We start from the raw sequence: 17,950 nt of genomic DNA on the forward strand, positions 1-17,950 counted from the left end.
GTTTGGGTGCCGTAAATTAGTTAGTCCACCACTATGATTTTTGGATCGTGCTCAACGTAAATGTAACAGACTTTTGACAATCCGTCTGTGGTTTGGCTGCATCTCGTTGTGAATTCTTCGTTGAGAGAATGTCTGTCTGTCGGTACCCGCTCTTCTTGTGGAGCATCCTTGTTTCGATTACTTCTCCATGCTTCAAATGTTCGCATCACTCAACTGTTGCAGACGGTCGTGTTCTTGCAAATCGTACCCTTGCTGTACTCTTGTACTTTCCGTACTCATCTTTTCAACAAATCTGTCAAGCTGGCTAGTACTAGTGGCATGCTTTTTGAAACCGATGCGTCTCATCTTTGTTGGCGGCTGAAAGTCGTCGTCCTGGTCATTACTAGAGTCTTCTTTCTGATCCGACATCACGCTGGCAAAACACGTGGATAACGTACTGTACTAATACTTTCGAGCACGTGGCCTTACGGGACTGACGTGCACGTCGACAACACTTCACAGCTGTCAAAATGTGGTTGTTTGACATAAAACTTTAGCAGTCATTGCAATACACGACCACTCTAATTCAACTTGAATAATCTATGAACTCTAATTACAGTAGGATGTTAAACATGCAGCAAATATGATAGTGCATGGTAAGGTCGACGATATCCAGTTTATTGATCTCGGTTAATAAACTGGACATGGTCTCCCTATCATGCATTAACTTATACATATTACATGGGTATGTGGTGTTTATGGCATTATCGACACCTCGGCCTCGGGGCTTATCACCTCGATAATCCTAATAACTAATATTAATCGTCTAGTCTCTCTCCGTCCTCGTCATTCCCCGGATTGTCAATCCTCTCAATTTCAGCGTCTAGTTTATCTAGTTAGCTACCGTATTATTTTGAAATTAATTATAGAGTTATTTGTTGGTGCTCGTTTCATTGTAACTATCAGTGTTTTGCATTTAACTTAATTATGTAAGTACATCTAGATTTTCTATCGCAGCTTTAGTTGTGTATCTACAGAAATTTGTCTAGTAGCTGCTACAAGTTGACACAAATCTAGCTAAACGTACAGCACATTTAATTGTTTAACTACAGACATGTTCTAAACTGTAGTGGCAGACGTTGTGTATACAGGAATAGTAAAGTTTCTGGGTAATCAAACTGTTTGTGTACCTTCTGCTGCTTCTTGTAGCAAATACTCTTTGAACACTAGCGGATAAAACAGTCAATCAACCTAGACGGTTTTCCGCTTAGTTCTAGAGTGAGGCGATTAATGCAGGGAGGTAGATTTTTGTGTCATTTCTAGCTCTCTCGGCTCGTGCCTAGATACTTGCTCGTCTAAGACAAGAAAACGCGCACTGAAACTGCAGTAAACACTTCCCATACAATCCTTTTTTCTATTATGAGTATCGCAGGTGTATGTATGGCTACTACCCTATACAGTACTACTACTAGATGACAGTCTGTCTACTAGAGACTATATATATTATGTACGCAGTAGTAATTAATATAACTAATCTAATAGCTTCAAGAATGCTTACGTCGTTTCTGCTAGTTATAGTAGTGCAATTAGATTGGCCGTAACTCTAGCTACGATCCTCTATTGTTGAAAGAGGAACAGTGCTCTAGCGCGCGGTCTATTACGCGAAACTATACGCAATAATTCTACTACCGCGCTAAAGATCGTTTACGGAACGCATTGCGACAAGACTACAGCTAGACTATCATCTAGATGTCTAGTAAGTACCTAGGTCTGAATTTTTAGGCTAGAAAAACGAACTTGCTGCAATATATCGTAAATCTAAAGCCATTCCTAGAAGGAAAGTTTGAGGGGCCGGGCGTGTTTACGCCTTCTCGCAGGTAGTTACTAGACATGTACGTAGACCTGCATTTCTCTCGCTAGACTAGAAACAAATCAATTCTGATTTGGTGTGTTTGTTTCCGCAAGCACTGTGAAATGCACGCATTAATTAATTAACTTAATTAACTTAAATTGTATGTTTGCATGGCAAGCGTACAGTACACTGTACGTTTTCACAGGTCCTTCTAACGCGCGCACAGGATAGAAGCTGCGCGCGCGCTAGGAGGTTATCACATCCCCAGACCCGGACGTTGCTATGTCGGTTAGTCCGCCTCCGTACGTCCAGGTTCAAGCACTGCACTCTGTGTGTACTTAGGTGGAGGAAGGACTTACAAATGAAGTTGTCTACGGCGATTTTGCAAGTCTGCCGAAGAGGTTGACGCAACAGTTGGTGAGAGGAGCTGATCCCAATTACCAGGACAAACACGGAAAGACGGCGCTTTACCATTTACTTCATCTAGCTCGTCGAGAAGAAAATATGAAAACTAACACAACCATTCTTCAATGTAAGGCGTGTATATATTTTTTACGTATAGACTCGTACGTTCAGTCTTCTCCTCGTGCGCATTCATTTAGCACGTGCTTTTTGTAAGCATTGGGTACTATACGAGTCTAGTAGCTCTACATGTTTTGCTAGGCAGGACGGCAACGATTAGTTGATAGATTGCCATATAGGACCACGCCCCTTTCTGTTGTGTGACCCAGATTAGAAGCCTCTCTAAGCTCGGCAATTAACATGTTAATGTACAATTAACATGTATTGTGCTTTGTATGGCTCATCAAGCTAATCAATATTTCAATACTGTTACACATATCTACTTACAGACTGTAGCAGACTGCAGGGACATGATTTTTGATTTTGTTGTTGCCATTTTATAAAACCTTGATTTTGACCATGTTCTCTAAAATGTGTATACACAATACACTGGCGGCTATACAAAGGTAGCTGATAGTCACTATGGGTAAGTGTTAAGTAAAAATTTGAATTTTTGTTTTCATGATATGAAAACAGTTGCTGCCATTTTAAAGTTAAGTTATATAGAATTAAATGAGATACAGAGGGGCAGGAGGAAGGAGAAGGGGAGACAATTAAGGAGGGAGAGAGTTTAAATACATTTGCTAGTTATAAAATGTGCTTTATGACTTGCTGGTTTGATTGCTAGCCATGCAGATTTTGTTGGAAGGAGGCTCATCTGTTGACATTCCAGACATCACAGGACAAACAATTGTTCATTTTGCTGCTGCTGAGAATATGCCTTCCCAAATTCTTATTCCTCTTCTCAGGAAATGTAACACCAATGAATTGTCTGTAGCTGCAGTTCATGATCTGGTATGATCTTAGTAATTGGTATTAGACTTACATAGTAGAAAGATAGTGTAAGATAAAGATTGTAAAGAAAGCAATTAGCTGATTGCTTGACTTTCTTAGCACTGACTTTGTTTGGTAATTTTGTGCTTTTTGTAGATGGCAACTGATTGTTTAGATGTTGAGTTGCTTGTTGCTGTTTGCCGGTCCGATGTTGATTTGCTGTCATCTAGGGAGACTAACGTTACAGCAATGCATCGTATGGTAGGGAAGTGTCGACCAACTGATGCTCGTCTCGTTCACACTTTGGCAAGTGAGCGATCACGTGATTTTGATACAATTAAAGACGATCTGCTCTTTCATGCTTGTGTCCATGGGAGTAAAGAAACACTGCAAGTATGAAGTTACTTATATGACAGAATGTGTGTTAGCTTTAATACATTATAAGTGCATTATTGTTTAGGCATTGCTGCAGCTCGGTGCCTCTGTTGCTGTTAGAGGCAATGAGTTTGAATTACCATCATTACTTCTTGCTGCCAGCAGTGCTACTGATGAGGAAGCAGTTGAGAAAGTTAACGTTTTGGTAGCTAATGGAGCTGACCTGCATATGACTAGTAGCAATGGTCAAAATTTGTGTCACATAGCAGCAATCTTGTGTCACTCAAAGCTTCTAGAGCTTGCAATTGCTGCAAGAGTCGATCACACATATCGAGATAAAGAGGGAAGCACTCCACTCCATTATGCTTGTGCTGCTCCAGGCAATGGTGCTGTCATTTCTCTCTTGATTGATGCTGGACTAGATGTGAATGAACTGAATTCAGATGGTCTCACACCTCTCAACCTCAGCATCAGATCCCAGAATGTCGACAATATCTCATCTCTTATTAAAGCTACAGTTGACATTACTATGTCTGGATTGGAAGATTGCCAATTTCATGACTTGACGATATTAGCTCAACCTGAGGTCATCAGGGCCTCGCCCAAGCCATTGGAGTATGCTCTCATACTGAGCTCTTTCTACGAATGTATGGCAAAAGGACAAAGGAGATCGAAAGAGAGCTACATGTCATTGTCTGTGGAGTTGGAAAACGCAGCAATTGATATGATTGAAGGGCTACATTCATCGCAACTCCAAGGACTTGCACTACATGGAAGTATCATTGAAATGGCGATTTCTACGAGTCGAAAGAAGGTAAGGCGTATAGTTTAAGTGTACCCAATGTGAATGCTGCTGTAAGATCTTAACTGTTGTTTGCTTTCAGTTTATTGCAACTGATGCTGTTCAGTATGAGCTTCATCGCGTTTGGCAGGATAGGCAGGAGCCAACGTACAAAGCTCTTTTTGTGGCTTTTATCAAGTTTTTCTTGCAAACTCTTGCCCGTCCGCTTGTTGTCTTTTTTGTTTGGCCTTTGATTGTTTTCAACATTGAAGTGGGGGGTCGACGTTTGTCATGGGATATCATTAGGCCAAGTGCAGCTCCAACTGTTAGATACCGAGTGGAAGCTTTTGCTTATGTTTGCTTCATCATTCTGTTGTTTGTTGAAGCATATGATTTGGAGTTTATTAAACAGGATGTGACCACTTTAGAGTGGATCACTCTGGTTTACGTGTTGGCTTTGCTCTACAATGAGTTTGTATCATTGGTCAGACTAGGGTTTTGTTTCTATTTCACTCGTCTGGGTCACAAGAGGTCTTGTTTGACAATTGCTGTGTTTATTGTATTCTACATGATGAGGCTTATAGCTATCTATGGTGATAATGTGAAGTCAAGGAGCACTATTCTTAGAGTGTCTAGTTACCTGTTGGCTTGGGCATCGACTACGGCCTGCACTCGAATACTTCAATATTTAAGGGTACATCAACTCATTGGTCCACTACACAAGTCATATCAGTCAGTTATGGTGACTCTGAGTTACTTTCTAGTGATTCTTTTTATATATTTACTTGCGTTTGCAAGTGGTTTGGTCAATATTTATGGAGCAACAAGTTTTGCATCGAATGAAGCAGACAACTGTACTGCATTTCATAATGTGTGCACAGACAACTGTACTGCATCACATCTTGGCACAGTGACAGACAACTGTACTGCATCACATCTTGGCACAACCGACTGTTCTGCTGAAGCCTTTAACAGGTACATTCATGGCAAGCGTTACCTATAGTTGAACATTCAGTCAAGTGCAGGCTGTTTATATATCTAGTGTGTTCTCAACGTCTGTAAGTCTGTTTTGGTCACTTTTTGGACTGCTTGATTTGGATAAGCTTAAAAATTGTACATCTGCTGAAGAGACGGTTGGCAAAATAGTTTTTGGGATATGGCTGATACAGGCCATGATTCTTCTTCTCAACATGCTGATTGCTCTTATTACAAATAAATTTGATGAAGTTCAGGTCGGTCACGTTGGGGAAGTGCTGTCCATGTTTGTAAGGTAGAAATACATTTTTTGTTTTGTATAGAGCAATGCTGATATTGAATGGAAGTTCTCATTGGCTGCCACCATTCTTGATGTCCAAAAGTGTCAGCGTTTTCCAGTACCGTTTAATCTTCTTTATATCTTTGTCGATCTTTTGGAATGGCTGTTTAATAAAGACAACTTTGTTCGTAATTGATGTGTTTGATATTGGTGTAGGTTTAGCTTGATGTTGTTTGTGTCTTGTATTTACAGATGAAGAGGCGTTTCGATCTTCTACCTTGTCTATGTCACCATACTGGAGAAAGAGACGCAACTGAACTGGAAATAGATATTTTCAGACAAGCAGAAGAGACGAAAGTTTTGAGTCAAGCAGCAACCAGGAGAGACGTGGTGGAAATCAATGATCGTCTTGTCAAGATGGAGGTTTATGAGATCACACACACACACACACACACACACACACACACACACACACACACACACACACACACACACACACACACACACACACACACACACACACACACACACACACACACACATCAATACTGACATTTAGTAATGTAGTCACTAGTACAGTTCGTGCCATAATTATTGAGACTCTTTCAGCGGGGAGTGTGTCACACAATTGGCGCCAACTTTTCTAGCAGGTGTCTGCAAAAACAGTCCCTTGCTCTAGGAGTAGGATAGATGATTGTCTAGATTTGCCTGGTATTCAAGAACAATGTCTAAAAACTGCGCAAGAGTGATACCAATGACAAAAGTTTGCTCTATCAATATTTAGTATGACCTCCAACGTTTGCAATACATTGATCTAGACGGCTATGTATATGCGTAAAATAGTTTTTGTCTAAGACCCTACCACACGCCTAGTATCCCGGCTTCCTGTTCCGTCTTGTTCTTTGGTCACGCTTCTTGTCTACTTCGCGTTTATCGAACAGCGTAAATTTCTGTTGGCATTAGGTCCGGTGAGTTGACAGACCAGTCAATAACGTGAACGTTTCTGCTAGCGAGAAAATCGATCTTTCGTTCTTCTAGACCTGTCAGCTGGTGCATTGTCCTTTTGCAGTTTCAAACAAACTCTCACGTAGGATGGATTGATACAGAGTCGAGTTGAGGTTCTCACTAAATTTATTATTATAATTACACCTCTGGCGCTAATGCCTCCCCACACGTTTAGTTTTGTGTTGCTTTTTGTAACAAGAGATGTTGGGTTACTGTCTACAAGAGCCCAAATACGACGAGAGTTACCATACGATTGAAAGGCGCTCTGAAGATTGTGTTCTGTCAGCTGTCATGGCGGTGGGGCACGGACACCTTTCCAATCTTAGACATCTAGCTGATGACAACGATCTAACTCAGCTGCGTACTGACTCAGAATAGATGCTTTTGTATGCAAGGCATGTGTTTCTCGCTATTTTAGTTTGTTAGTTTGTAGGCAAGACTGTACAAACCGGAAGAGTCTCAATAATTATGGCACTAGCTGTACTACTCTAGACTCTACATGCACACACACCCCGGTGACCCGTTTTACAAATGCGTATCTACATATGATTATTATACACACTTGCTTTCACTAGCAACATGTTAACGCGCCAGAAAGAGCGAATGACAGAGACATAGTCAATTTCGGGACTATCTCAATGCTTGCACATTATTTTCAAATGTAACGTTTTTCGTATAGACTGAAACTCTTTTCTCTCATACGAAACCCTTGTCACACTTTTTGTTGCTTCACAGAAATGTACATTTGATTTCCATCTGAAGAATATATATATATGTGTGTGTGTGTGTGTGTGTGTGTGTGTGTGTGTGTGTGTGTGTGTGTGTGTGTGTGTGTGTGTGTGTGTGTGTGTGTGTGTGTCTGTATATATATATATATATATATATATATATATATATATATATATATATATATATAGTTACATTTTTGGAAAGAAAACTAAAATTTAGAGCGTACTTGTGAGACAGTCCCTTAGTATCCCTTATTACTTTATACTATATACAGTAGATTTGTTGTAACTTGATGATTATTATTTAGGCATCGCTCTTGTCTGTTTGTAAGTCATTGAACATTCAATCTAAATTGGAATCTTGCGTGTCTCAACTTGACTCACTGAACAGAGACAGTTGGGGTTACTACAGAAAACGTCTCAGCAAAAAAATAAGCAGCAGCGATGAATACACTGATGAGCTGCCAAAGAAAGAGACAGAACTACGAGGCCGATTTAAAAAAAGTCTCATGCGCAGAATGTTGGAGAAGACGGATCGCAATCTTGGCAAGTCCGCTGCTACCTCACCAGTTTTACTAGGACGCTCTGGTAACCAACTGAATCCCATCGTTGAAGCAGAAATCAGAGCTAACCCAGTCTTGAACTCTGACGCCCTCACTCGAGCTTTGACCTCTTTGGAACACGCGGTTCATCAACAAGGACACACGTTACTACAGATTCAATCACAATTAGCGAACGTGGATAATAGACTGAAACAATTGGAGAGCAAATACTCGAAACCGAAGGGTTTATTGCAGTTTCGATTTGAAGAAGAAGCAGCAGTCTGACCAGTTAACTAGAGCAGTTAATTGATCTAGACTGGAGTGGGATGTTGTGATAGAGTTAGAAGTGTGGAGCATTTCAATACTAGACTTGCGCCTAGGTACTATATGATATTATCTAGAACACTTCCAGTTTGGTTTGTACGTGTACAGTAGCAATTCTATGTTTGCACATGCTCTTATGCTTCTTTAGCTTTGTACAGTACAAGTGTTAAACTGTAAATATCTAGATTTTGTCACAAGATTTTAGCTATAATATACAACGCACAACAAACCTTGTATAGACTCGACCCAGTCTCGTTCCGCTCTCGTCATTCCCGGAACTCTAGGCTTTAATTAATTGATTAAAATTGTTGCAATAATTGTAATTAATTAAATAACGTAAGACAGTCAGTCTTATCCGCATGTTTCTAAATTTCGGAATAGAGATTTGACTCTGCTAACCATCATAGCTAGCGCTCTTACTTGCATAACGTTTTTGAAAGCGAAAATCAGTGTGAAGTACTTTTTTCAAGTTAGCGCGCGTTAATTAACCAGGATACATTTTTCTCGGCTGGCCGTTGGTCACTTCATTGTTTCTCTTGAGACCGCAGTCTGCGAGTTTGCCGCAAGCGTGACAGCTGTCATCAACCAAAGCTAAAGTAACCATTTCGTGAGTTGTAGAACATACTTTTAGAGTTTTTTATTTGAAAGTTCAATTAAATTTATTCAGGGATTAGCATTTAAACTTGAATGCCTAAAATTTGTAGGTGAATTGCTCACGTTTGTCTTATCCACTAACCAGAAGTCGAAGGTTTGGATTCTGCAGCTGTGTAGGATGCTGTACATACTCTGACAATTAGTCCTAGTACAAAATATTTGATCAGATTAGTTGCTGCATTTTATGACCAAACTTGCAGATGTTAGCAATTAAGATGTTGATCTGCCCAACAAAATCTGCATGCAAAGTGATAACATAGAAAGGTGGGAACGTGATATCGTGTAAGTATGAAATGGAGTGCATGTACTGATCGAAGCAAAGACATTATTCCAAGCGGACTGTATATAAATTAAAAGTCTAGTATATGTGGAGAGTAATCTCCACTGGCAGCTAGTATATTACATGTAACCTAAAAATAAAATTTTAGTTTTACTCAGCGACAGTAACACCATGTTATATGATATTAGGGCTATTAGTATGTTACCCTCTAATTTCTAACTTCTTAGGTCTACAGTACACAATACTGCATTCCTGTGAACAAAGGTAATCACAGTCAAATGTCTTCAAGAAATTTTTGATAATTAATTGTCTGTTCAGACTGTTTCTTCTTCAATCATTAACTGTATTCGACCTGTTGGTTTTGAATGTTTGCTTTCCAACTGTTTGAGTCGACTATCCATATTAGCTAGTTGAGACTGGATCTGTAGCAATACGTATCCTTGTCCTTGCACGGACTGTTGCAAGGAGATCAGTGCCTGTGTGAGAGCATCAGGTTGTGAGACAGATGTGATGTTTTGGGATTCAACTATGTTTTGCAGTTGAACAGGTTGTGATGAAACTGGAGATTTAGCACCAGCACTGCCAGGGCTTGAAGTCGTCTTTTCCAACATTTTGTGTATGAGACTTTGTTTGAAGTTTTTTCTTTTCCTTGACATTGGCTTTGGAACTTCATCAACACACTCACTGCTTGTGCTCAGATTTTTCACACGTTTTCTGTAGGATCTCCAATTGTCATGTTTGAGCTCATTAAGTGCAGACATAGTAGATTCAGACTTGAAGTGGATGTTCAGAGACTCACAGACAGATGACATTGAAGTCTAGATTAGTGATAATGTTACAAAAGGTAATTTTTACTAATATCTGTGTGTGTGTGTGTGTGTGTGTGTGTGTGTGTGTGTGTGTGTGTGTGTGTGTGTGTGTGTGTGTGTGTGTGTGTGTGTGTGTGTGTGTGTGTGTGTGTGTGTGTGTGTGTGTGATTTGTAGTTGCACCTCCAAACTGATGAGACGGTCACTGATTTCCACAATGTCTCCCTTGCTTGCCGGTTCACCTAAAACTTTCTTTCTTTCTGCCTGTCTGAAAATGTCTATTTGTACTGCATTCAAATTTCTTCTCTCAGCTTCGCGTTTTAAACAGACATTAACAGGTAGCACCCCAAGATTGAATTGATTTTTTGCCTGCAAAAGAGCACAGGGATGTTGACAGTTATGTACAAAACCACGGTCAACACAAATGACGAACAAAGTTCTGTCTAGTAAACAGCCACTCTAGGATATCCACAGTGACGTGAAGGAGATTGAATGGTATTGGATAACGTTGTGATTTTTGGACATCAATAACAGTAGCGCCAAATGAGGCTTTCCATTCAGTGTCTGCATTGCTCTACAAGTGACCACATTTTCATACGGCATACCAAATTAATGCCCCAACATATAATCAACGTACCTGAAATTCATCAAACTTGTTTGTAACAAGAGCAATCAGCATGTTGAGGAGAATGATCATGGCTTGTAGAAGCCAAAGACCGAATACAATTTTGCCTGCTGTTGCCTCCTCATGTGTACAATTGCTGAGGTCACCCACATCCAACAGTCCAAAGAGAGACCAGAACAGACTTTGCGCTGATGACTGCATACTGCACATAACAAACCGCATACTCAACACGTTATATTCAATTAGGGAATGTTTGCCATGCATTTACCTCTCAAATCCTTCGGATGGACAGTTTTGTGTGTTGTTTGCTTCTGTCCTATTGACCGCAAAGCCTGTTGCACCATAAATATTAACTAGGCCACTTGCGAATGCCATCAAATAGATGAAGAGAATGACAACGAAGCATGCCATGTTCTGCACCACTTTACCATACGATTTCTGAATTGGACCTATCACACGATGCACTCTAAGGTATTGCAGCAACCGAATGCAAGACATTGTTGATGCTACAGCCAATAGATAGCTGGTGAGTCTGAGAACATCATTTGGTGACTCTACTTTACCGTAGATAACAATGAGTCTCACAATATAGAATATGATAAACATGGTGATAATAATACAATTAGTTTTGTGGCCTAAGCGTGTGAAATAGAAATGAAATCCTTCTCTGACCAACGTCACAAATTCGTTGTAGAGCAAAGCCAATACATAAGCCAACGTGATCCATTCCAACTTAGTCATAAAAGGCTTTGAAAACTCATGGTCAGCTGCTTCCACCATAAGCAGAATGAGGAAGGCCACATAAGCAAATGCTTCCACACGATACCTAATGGTTGGAGCTGCACGGGGTCGAAGAATATTCCAAGAAAAAGTGTAGCCAAAGACTTGAATATTGAGAACAATTAGAGGCCAAACAACCAAGATGACAAAAGGGCGTGCAATCGCTTGTAATAGAAATATAATGGTAGACTTGAGAAGAGCTTTGTATGATGGCTCTTGCCATTCGTGCCAGACACGGTTAAGCTCATACTGTACAGCATCAGTTGCTATAAACTGAAATCAAATGCAACAATATTTTAGGGCCTATAACGGCATGCAGCGTATTGTGCATGCAAACCAACATCTTACCCTTTTTCGGCCAGTAGAAATTGCCATTTCTAGTACGTTTCCATGTAATACGAGTCCCTGAAGTTGTGATGAGTGGAGTCCTTCAATCAGATCAATTGCAGCATCTTCTAGCTGTACAGACAATGCCATGTAGCTTTCTTTCAATCTCATTCGTTCCTTTGCCATACGCTCAAAGAAAGAACTCAGCATGAGAGTATATTCCAAAGGCTTGGGTGAAGCCTCAATGATCTCGGGTTGAGCCAATATCTGTAAATCTTGATAAATGCAATCTTGCAGTCCACACTTTGTAATATCAACCATAGCTCTGATTAGTGGTATGACATTGTTGACATGCTGAGATTTGATGCTCAGATTTAGAGGTGTGAGGCCATCTGAATTTGGTTCATTCATATCCAATCCAGCCTCAATCAGAAGGGAAATTACAGCATCATTCTCAGGAGCAGCACAGGCATAATGGAGTGGAGTGCTCCCTTCTTTATCTCGATATGTGTGATCAACTCTTGCAGCAATAGCAAGCTCAAGAAGTTGTACGTTACACAAGATTGCTGCTATGTGACACAGATTTTGACCATTGCTACTAGTAACATGCAGGTCAGCTCCATTTGCCATCAAAATGTTGACATTCTCAATTGCTGTTTGATTAACAGCACTGCTAGCAGCCAAAAGCATCACTGGCAACCCACTTGCTCCATCCTTGCCATCAATGGAGGCACCAAGCTGCAGCAATTCCTATGTAGATAGTGGCAAACTCATCGTACAAGCCAACAATGAGACTTTTGAAAGACATACTTGCAGTGTTGCTTTGCTTCCATGGACACAAGCATGCAAGAAGAGACTGTCTCTGATTGTATTGAAGTCATATGGTCGTTCACTTGCTAGAGTGTGAACAAGATGAGCATCAGTTGGTCGATGCTTCTCCACCATGTGGTGCATTGCTGTAATGTTATTTTCATCAGGTAACAGCAAATCAACATCAGACTGGCAGAGCATGACAAGCATGTCAACATCTAAACAGTCAGTTGACATCTACAGAAGAGAGACATTATAATGACCAATGGAATGATTAAGCTCAAAAGTCATGCAGAAGGGCTAGCTTTGTTTGTAATTGTCTGACATAAATATGCCAAGCAAGGAAGCTATCTGATTGATTTAAATTAGTTTAGATTAATTCATACCAAATCATGAACTGCATCTATTGACAGTTCACTGATGTTACATTTCCTGAGGAGAGGGACTAGGATTTGAGAAGGCATGTGTTCTGCTGCGGCAAGATGAACGACACTTTGTCCTGTGTTGTCTTTCAAGTCAACAGAAGCTCCTCCTTTTAACAAAATGTGCATTGCTATAGGGGGAAATCAAATCAACAATTAAGTATTATTTGTTGAGGAAGTAATGAACAATGTTCATGCACACACACACACACACACACACACACACACACACACACACACACACACACACACACACACACACAGTAAATTTTTTCCAGTCTTTTTGCCTAACTCAATACTCATAGTTTGCTAATTAATGTAACATGCTAGCTAAGCTACCATCTTACATTGAGTGATGACGTTATTTTGTTTCATGTCTTTTTTTCCATGAGTTAACATAATGAGATGGTGAAGTGGAGTTTTCCCCCCAATATCTTGATAATCGGGATCACCTCCTTTCATTAGCTGCCTTGACAGTCTTGTGGGGAGACCCTCAAGCTCCCCACACGTGATTTCGTTTGTTAGACTTTCATCAATCTAGAACAGACCCAGTTTTAACCAAACTACATTTATAAACATTGAGACTATGCATACGTGTCCAGTTGGCTTAAATTTAAATTTGATTGTTTTTATTATAAATATAAATTAATGGCCCTATAATTGATTTTTGCAACCAACATTGGTCATTACAGGGTGTGGCGTTTCCTTCCCAGTCAATTAATCTTCCCAGTTAATCTTCCCAGTCCTTACAGTACGTGTAAGTACGTTTTGCAGTCTACTTCAGTAATTATATAACTTACAACGAGCCTAACAGTTCCTATTGGAATTTTAATGCATGCATGCAATATTTGAAGTAACTGGCAGCATCAGCTTTTTGTGGGGTGTCAATCTAGGGCGCAATTAACAGTAACTGTAACAATATTAGGTTGTTTGATATGCATCCTCGCCCATCCATTTAATTGCTCTGAAGATTCCGGATTGTTGCGCTTTCCAATGATACCAAGATCACCCCAACGGATGAAGAATAGAAAGTTATAGAGATTGATATTAATTACTAGTAAATGAAGCTGTGTTTACACCGTCGCTTGTGTGTGTGTGTGTGTGTGTGTGTGTGTGTGTGTGTGTGTGGTGTGTGTGTGTGTGTGGTGTGTGTGTGTGTGTGTGTGTGTGGTGTGTGTGTGTGTGTGGTGTGTGTGTGTGTGTGGTGTGTGTGTGTGTGTGTGTGTGTGGTGTGTGTGTGTGTGTGGTGTGTGTGTGTGTGTGGTGTGTGTGTGTGGTGTGTGTGTGTGTGTGTGGTGTGTGTGTGTGTGTGTGTGTGGTGTGTGTGTGTGTGTGGTGTGTGTGTGTGTGTGGTGTGTGTGTGTGTGTGTGTGGTGTGTGTGTGTGTGTGTGTGGTGTGTGTGTGTGTGTGTGGTGTGTGTGTGTGTGTGGTGTGTGTGTGTGGTGTGTGTGTGTGTGTGTGGTGTGTGTGTGTGTGTGTGTGTGTGTGTGTGGTGTGTGTGTGTGTGTGTGTGTGTGTGTGTGTGGTGTGTGTGTGTGTGGTGTGTGTGTGTGTGTGTGTGTGTGTGTGTGTTTGTTTACGAATATCAATGTAAATTTTGTTAATTTTTGTCTATTTTATTGTCATTATCAATAATTAATCTTTAGCTTCTCTCTAGAATGTTAAATTCTTTGAAACACAGGGGTTTGTCGATGTAATTAAAGACAATTAACTAAATATCATCAATGTCCCACACTACTGTACTTCGAATTCAGCACATGCACATGCGTGACAGCTGCGTAACTCTTGCTTAGCTTGCGGATCGGGCTTAATTGTTATCATGCTTTCGTTGAGCCATGCAGCCGTTGCTATCATCTTTCGTTCCGGTAGTTCGTCGTAGAGATTGATGCACGTCTCGTAGCTGCATGGGAAACACCGTGAATTACGTTAGTTAATTATTTAATAATGTGAACAGTTACTATTGTCAAGAGCATGCTGCTAGTGTACCGGTAGCGGGCAGATTACTCTCAGTACTCTAGAATGACTCCTAGCCAGAAACAGATAACGTGACGTATACGTCATAGCGGCCGGGTCATGACCTGGAAACCGGTCAAGTGTACAAGTGGTTAGTAATTAGTGTACGTGTTCTCATTGCTCTCTCAGTCTGCATAGGATCAACACAATGTGATCATGTAATCGGGTTCAAACTGTTTACTAGACAGTGCATGGGCAACTAGACTGTATGTATACACTCTAGAGAAGCTCATCTTCATTACAATGTTTTGTATATTCATCTTCCTCTTCATCTTCGAATTCACTCTAGGGTGCATGCACACTGTAAACAATCGAATCTTGCAGAGAGAAACTAAGTTAAACTTTAATTAAGGCTTTCTCCTGCAGCGCCATGCGAGCTATCGTAAATTCTAGGATAGCAGACTATAGCTAGGACGTACCTAGGCACTAGACTCCGAGAGAGAGACCTTACCTTGTGATCATGAGTGTACATGTGGCGCTGCTCTGTTGACGTACCTCGTTTGATCTCGTGTGACATCGCTACGATTCCTAACCGAGACAGACAGATACAAGTGGTCCGATCGCGACGCGCAGTTTCCTATATACGTAGCGCTCATGTTTATGTTATTTTAGGTGCACGCTGAATGACGTTAGTAGTAGTCAGAACGCCCATGACGTCCCTAGCTGTGGTGTCACGTGTGAGTGTAGGCTTAACTTAATTGCCACCTATAGATCTTTTGTTCACGTACTGCTTTCTTTCTCTGTCTAGTTCATCGTTTAGCTAACCCCCAACTCCGGACGTGAGACTAAAAACATGGTAAAACTTGACATACCGTATTCGCCCGTAATAACGCCCTGGGCGTATAGAAAAGAAACTTTTTTTCTGGGCGTATACTAGGGCATGGGCGTTATTTCGGTATGGGCGTTATTACGGGCGAATACGGTATACGTCTACTGCATGTGACTCTACTAGTTGGAGTCTGCCAGTTGACTGATGTACGTGATCATGAGATGGCTGGTGTAGGAGGCACAACGCATGAAAAACGCAACAACAACAAAAGCTTTAGCAATGAAAATTTGCAAATATCACGTAGGTCGCGTGCGCACGCGTGTCTAGACTATTCCATGCACGTGCTAGGATGCATAATGCATTTTGATAGTCAGTCTCATGATCGAGTTCTGAAGACTTCAAGTCATACTCCACTCTCGGCCTCCTTCACAAGACTAATTATACCCTTTCTAAATTTACTCTTATTTTCATACTACACCAGCTTCCATACGTTAACTATTAATTAACCTTACTTTTCCGTTGCTGATGATGAGACGCATAGATATGAGGTCGAAGTTGTGTGTCTACATTTATTCTAGTACCAAAGGAAGCTTTCCAAGTGTGTTGACCGGTTAAGGAAGCGGTATAGGTCAGGGCAGACAAATCTGCCAGCTGCATGAGTTGCTCAATCTTCTTTCCCACAACAGAACGAAACCAGTGTACGTGCATCATGGCATACATACATAGACGCTGACGGCAGCTTGTCAACGCCTAACACGTCGGATTTTAGCTATTCAATCAACAAACTTCGTTGATTTATTTATTACTGTCAACTGTAATTTTGCAAAACTGACAGGCAACTCTCTAGAGCTCTAACCGTTTGTCCCTCGCTTTGAGAAGGTGGGAGTTAGAATAGAATCATTCAATTAAATCTATGCGTGCCACCAGACTGATCTGGTTGAGCACGACAACAATAACTTAGTAAATAGATTTCACATGCTCAAACTAAATCTTTTTGTGAACTGGTGGTGATGGCGTAACACGTTGTTGTCAAAGTGTCAAATCACCCTGCTGTTAGACTCTTGGCCTTGTTAGCAAAGCATTGCAAGCAAACATTGAACAAATTATTTTTCAATCTCCTCAAACCACTTGCCTACTTTTTTCAGAGAATGCCGCCATTTCAATTCAAGTGTTGTCCACAATATGTAATGAGCTACAATGGACAAGGTGTGATACAATCAACTTATTTTTCGTTATTGCTAGAGACGGTAACAGTAGCATATTCCAGGGCCGTCGGAGGGGCAGTGGCCCCTCCACTTTGTGGAAAGTGGAGTTCAGCCAGCGCTACGTTAGAGCATACTTCCGGTTTATTCTATAGCTGATTAAATAACTAATTTATGTCGTACTTGATCTGCTCCAACACAACCAGTAACCTCTACTTTGCCAGAGTCTGAGACCAGATCGGACTGCAAGGTGTACCAAAGTTTGTGCGCATGCTCATGAGCAGAGCTGACGTACCCGGATGTGCCTCCTCATCCGGGTTCTGCTAGGTCTGGTTGAGAAGCTCCACAAAGACATGGCATTGTCAACTCTTCGATCTCAAGCAGAAATGGCACTACGTGATGTTGGTGAGTCGCCTCATTAACCTCTAGACTTTCAGTTCCCCAAACGACAGTTTGGAAAGAAAGAAATTGTTAGCCGATCGTTTCAGTCGTCTTGGTTCAAGCTCCACAGTTGGCTACACTACGATGAGGCCAGAGATGTAGCATTTTGTCACACCTGCATCAAAGCATGCAAGGAGAAAAAGCTAGCCGCAGCTGCAGGGATTGTCGATCAGTCGTTCATACGGAAGGGATTCTGCTACTGGAAGAATGCCACTGAGAAACTAAAAAGTCACGAAGCATCGAACGTTCATCGCGAAGCCGTCGAGAGAACCATCAGTCTTCCAAAGACTACAGAGGATGTTGGGGAATTATTGTCAAGACTTCACTAGCAAGACAAATGTGAACGACGACAATGCTTCCTCAAAATTTTTTCATGTGTAAGGTTCTTGGCTCGTCAAGGGCTACCTTTACGAGGAGATGGGGCTGAAGTAGACTCCAATTTTAGGCAACTACTTCTTCTACAAGCACAGGACAATCCAAAACTTTTGAAATGGATCACTGGAGGAAAATCTGACAAGTACGTTTCTGCTGACATACAAAATGAACTGTTGAAGGACATGGTCTTACGCATATCGCGTGATAGTGCGTCAGTTCTGAAGCAGACTTCTTTCTTCGCCATCATGGTAGACGAGTCGACAGACTT

The 17,950-nt window shown here is 41.0% G+C and overlaps 3 protein-coding genes across 4 annotated transcripts; 2 read left to right on the top strand and 1 right to left on the bottom strand.

Moving 5' to 3' along the window:
• Nucleotides 1–3,003: 3,003 nt before the first annotated feature.
• On the top strand, nucleotides 3,004–4,327 carry LOC134192405 (death-associated protein kinase 1-like). Its single transcript, XM_062661144.1, has 4 exons — nucleotides 3,004–3,187; nucleotides 3,323–3,559; nucleotides 3,627–4,243; nucleotides 4,300–4,327. Exons 1-4 carry the CDS (start codon nucleotides 3,023–3,025, stop codon nucleotides 4,325–4,327), a joined length of 1,047 nt encoding a protein of 348 aa, XP_062517128.1. The 5' UTR covers nucleotides 3,004–3,022.
• Nucleotides 4,314–8,446, top strand: LOC134192185 (short transient receptor potential channel 5-like). Its single transcript, XM_062660887.1, has 6 exons — nucleotides 4,314–4,355; nucleotides 4,426–5,297; nucleotides 5,365–5,554; nucleotides 5,621–5,761; nucleotides 5,830–6,000; nucleotides 7,619–8,446. Exons 1-6 carry the CDS (start codon nucleotides 4,329–4,331, stop codon nucleotides 8,135–8,137), a joined length of 1,920 nt encoding a protein of 639 aa, XP_062516871.1. The 5' UTR covers nucleotides 4,314–4,328; the 3' UTR covers nucleotides 8,138–8,446.
• A 709-nt stretch (nucleotides 8,447–9,155) lies between these two features.
• LOC134192190 (short transient receptor potential channel 6-like) lies at nucleotides 9,156–15,433 on the bottom strand. Of its 2 annotated transcripts, none has more exons than XM_062660891.1 (10): nucleotides 15,391–15,433; nucleotides 13,229–13,418; nucleotides 12,846–13,012; nucleotides 12,460–12,696; nucleotides 11,671–12,399; nucleotides 10,811–11,595; nucleotides 10,555–10,744; nucleotides 10,351–10,491; nucleotides 10,101–10,286; nucleotides 9,156–9,928 (listed from the first exon to the last, which is right to left on the bottom strand). In XM_062660891.1, exons 2-10 carry the CDS (start codon nucleotides 13,341–13,343, stop codon nucleotides 9,425–9,427), a joined length of 3,054 nt encoding a protein of 1,017 aa, XP_062516875.1. In that variant the 5' UTR covers nucleotides 13,344–13,418; nucleotides 15,391–15,433; the 3' UTR covers nucleotides 9,156–9,424. The 2 variants fall into 2 exon arrangements, with proteins under 2 accessions (XP_062516875.1, XP_062516874.1); XM_062660890.1 differs by having other exon boundaries at nucleotides 15,347–15,432.
• Between the last annotated feature and the right edge of the window lie 2,517 nt (nucleotides 15,434–17,950).

Source organism: Corticium candelabrum, chromosome 16, assembly GCF_963422355.1.
Source record: "Corticium candelabrum chromosome 16, ooCorCand1.1, whole genome shotgun sequence".
Lineage (NCBI taxonomy): Eukaryota > Metazoa > Porifera > Homoscleromorpha > Homosclerophorida > Plakinidae > Corticium > Corticium candelabrum.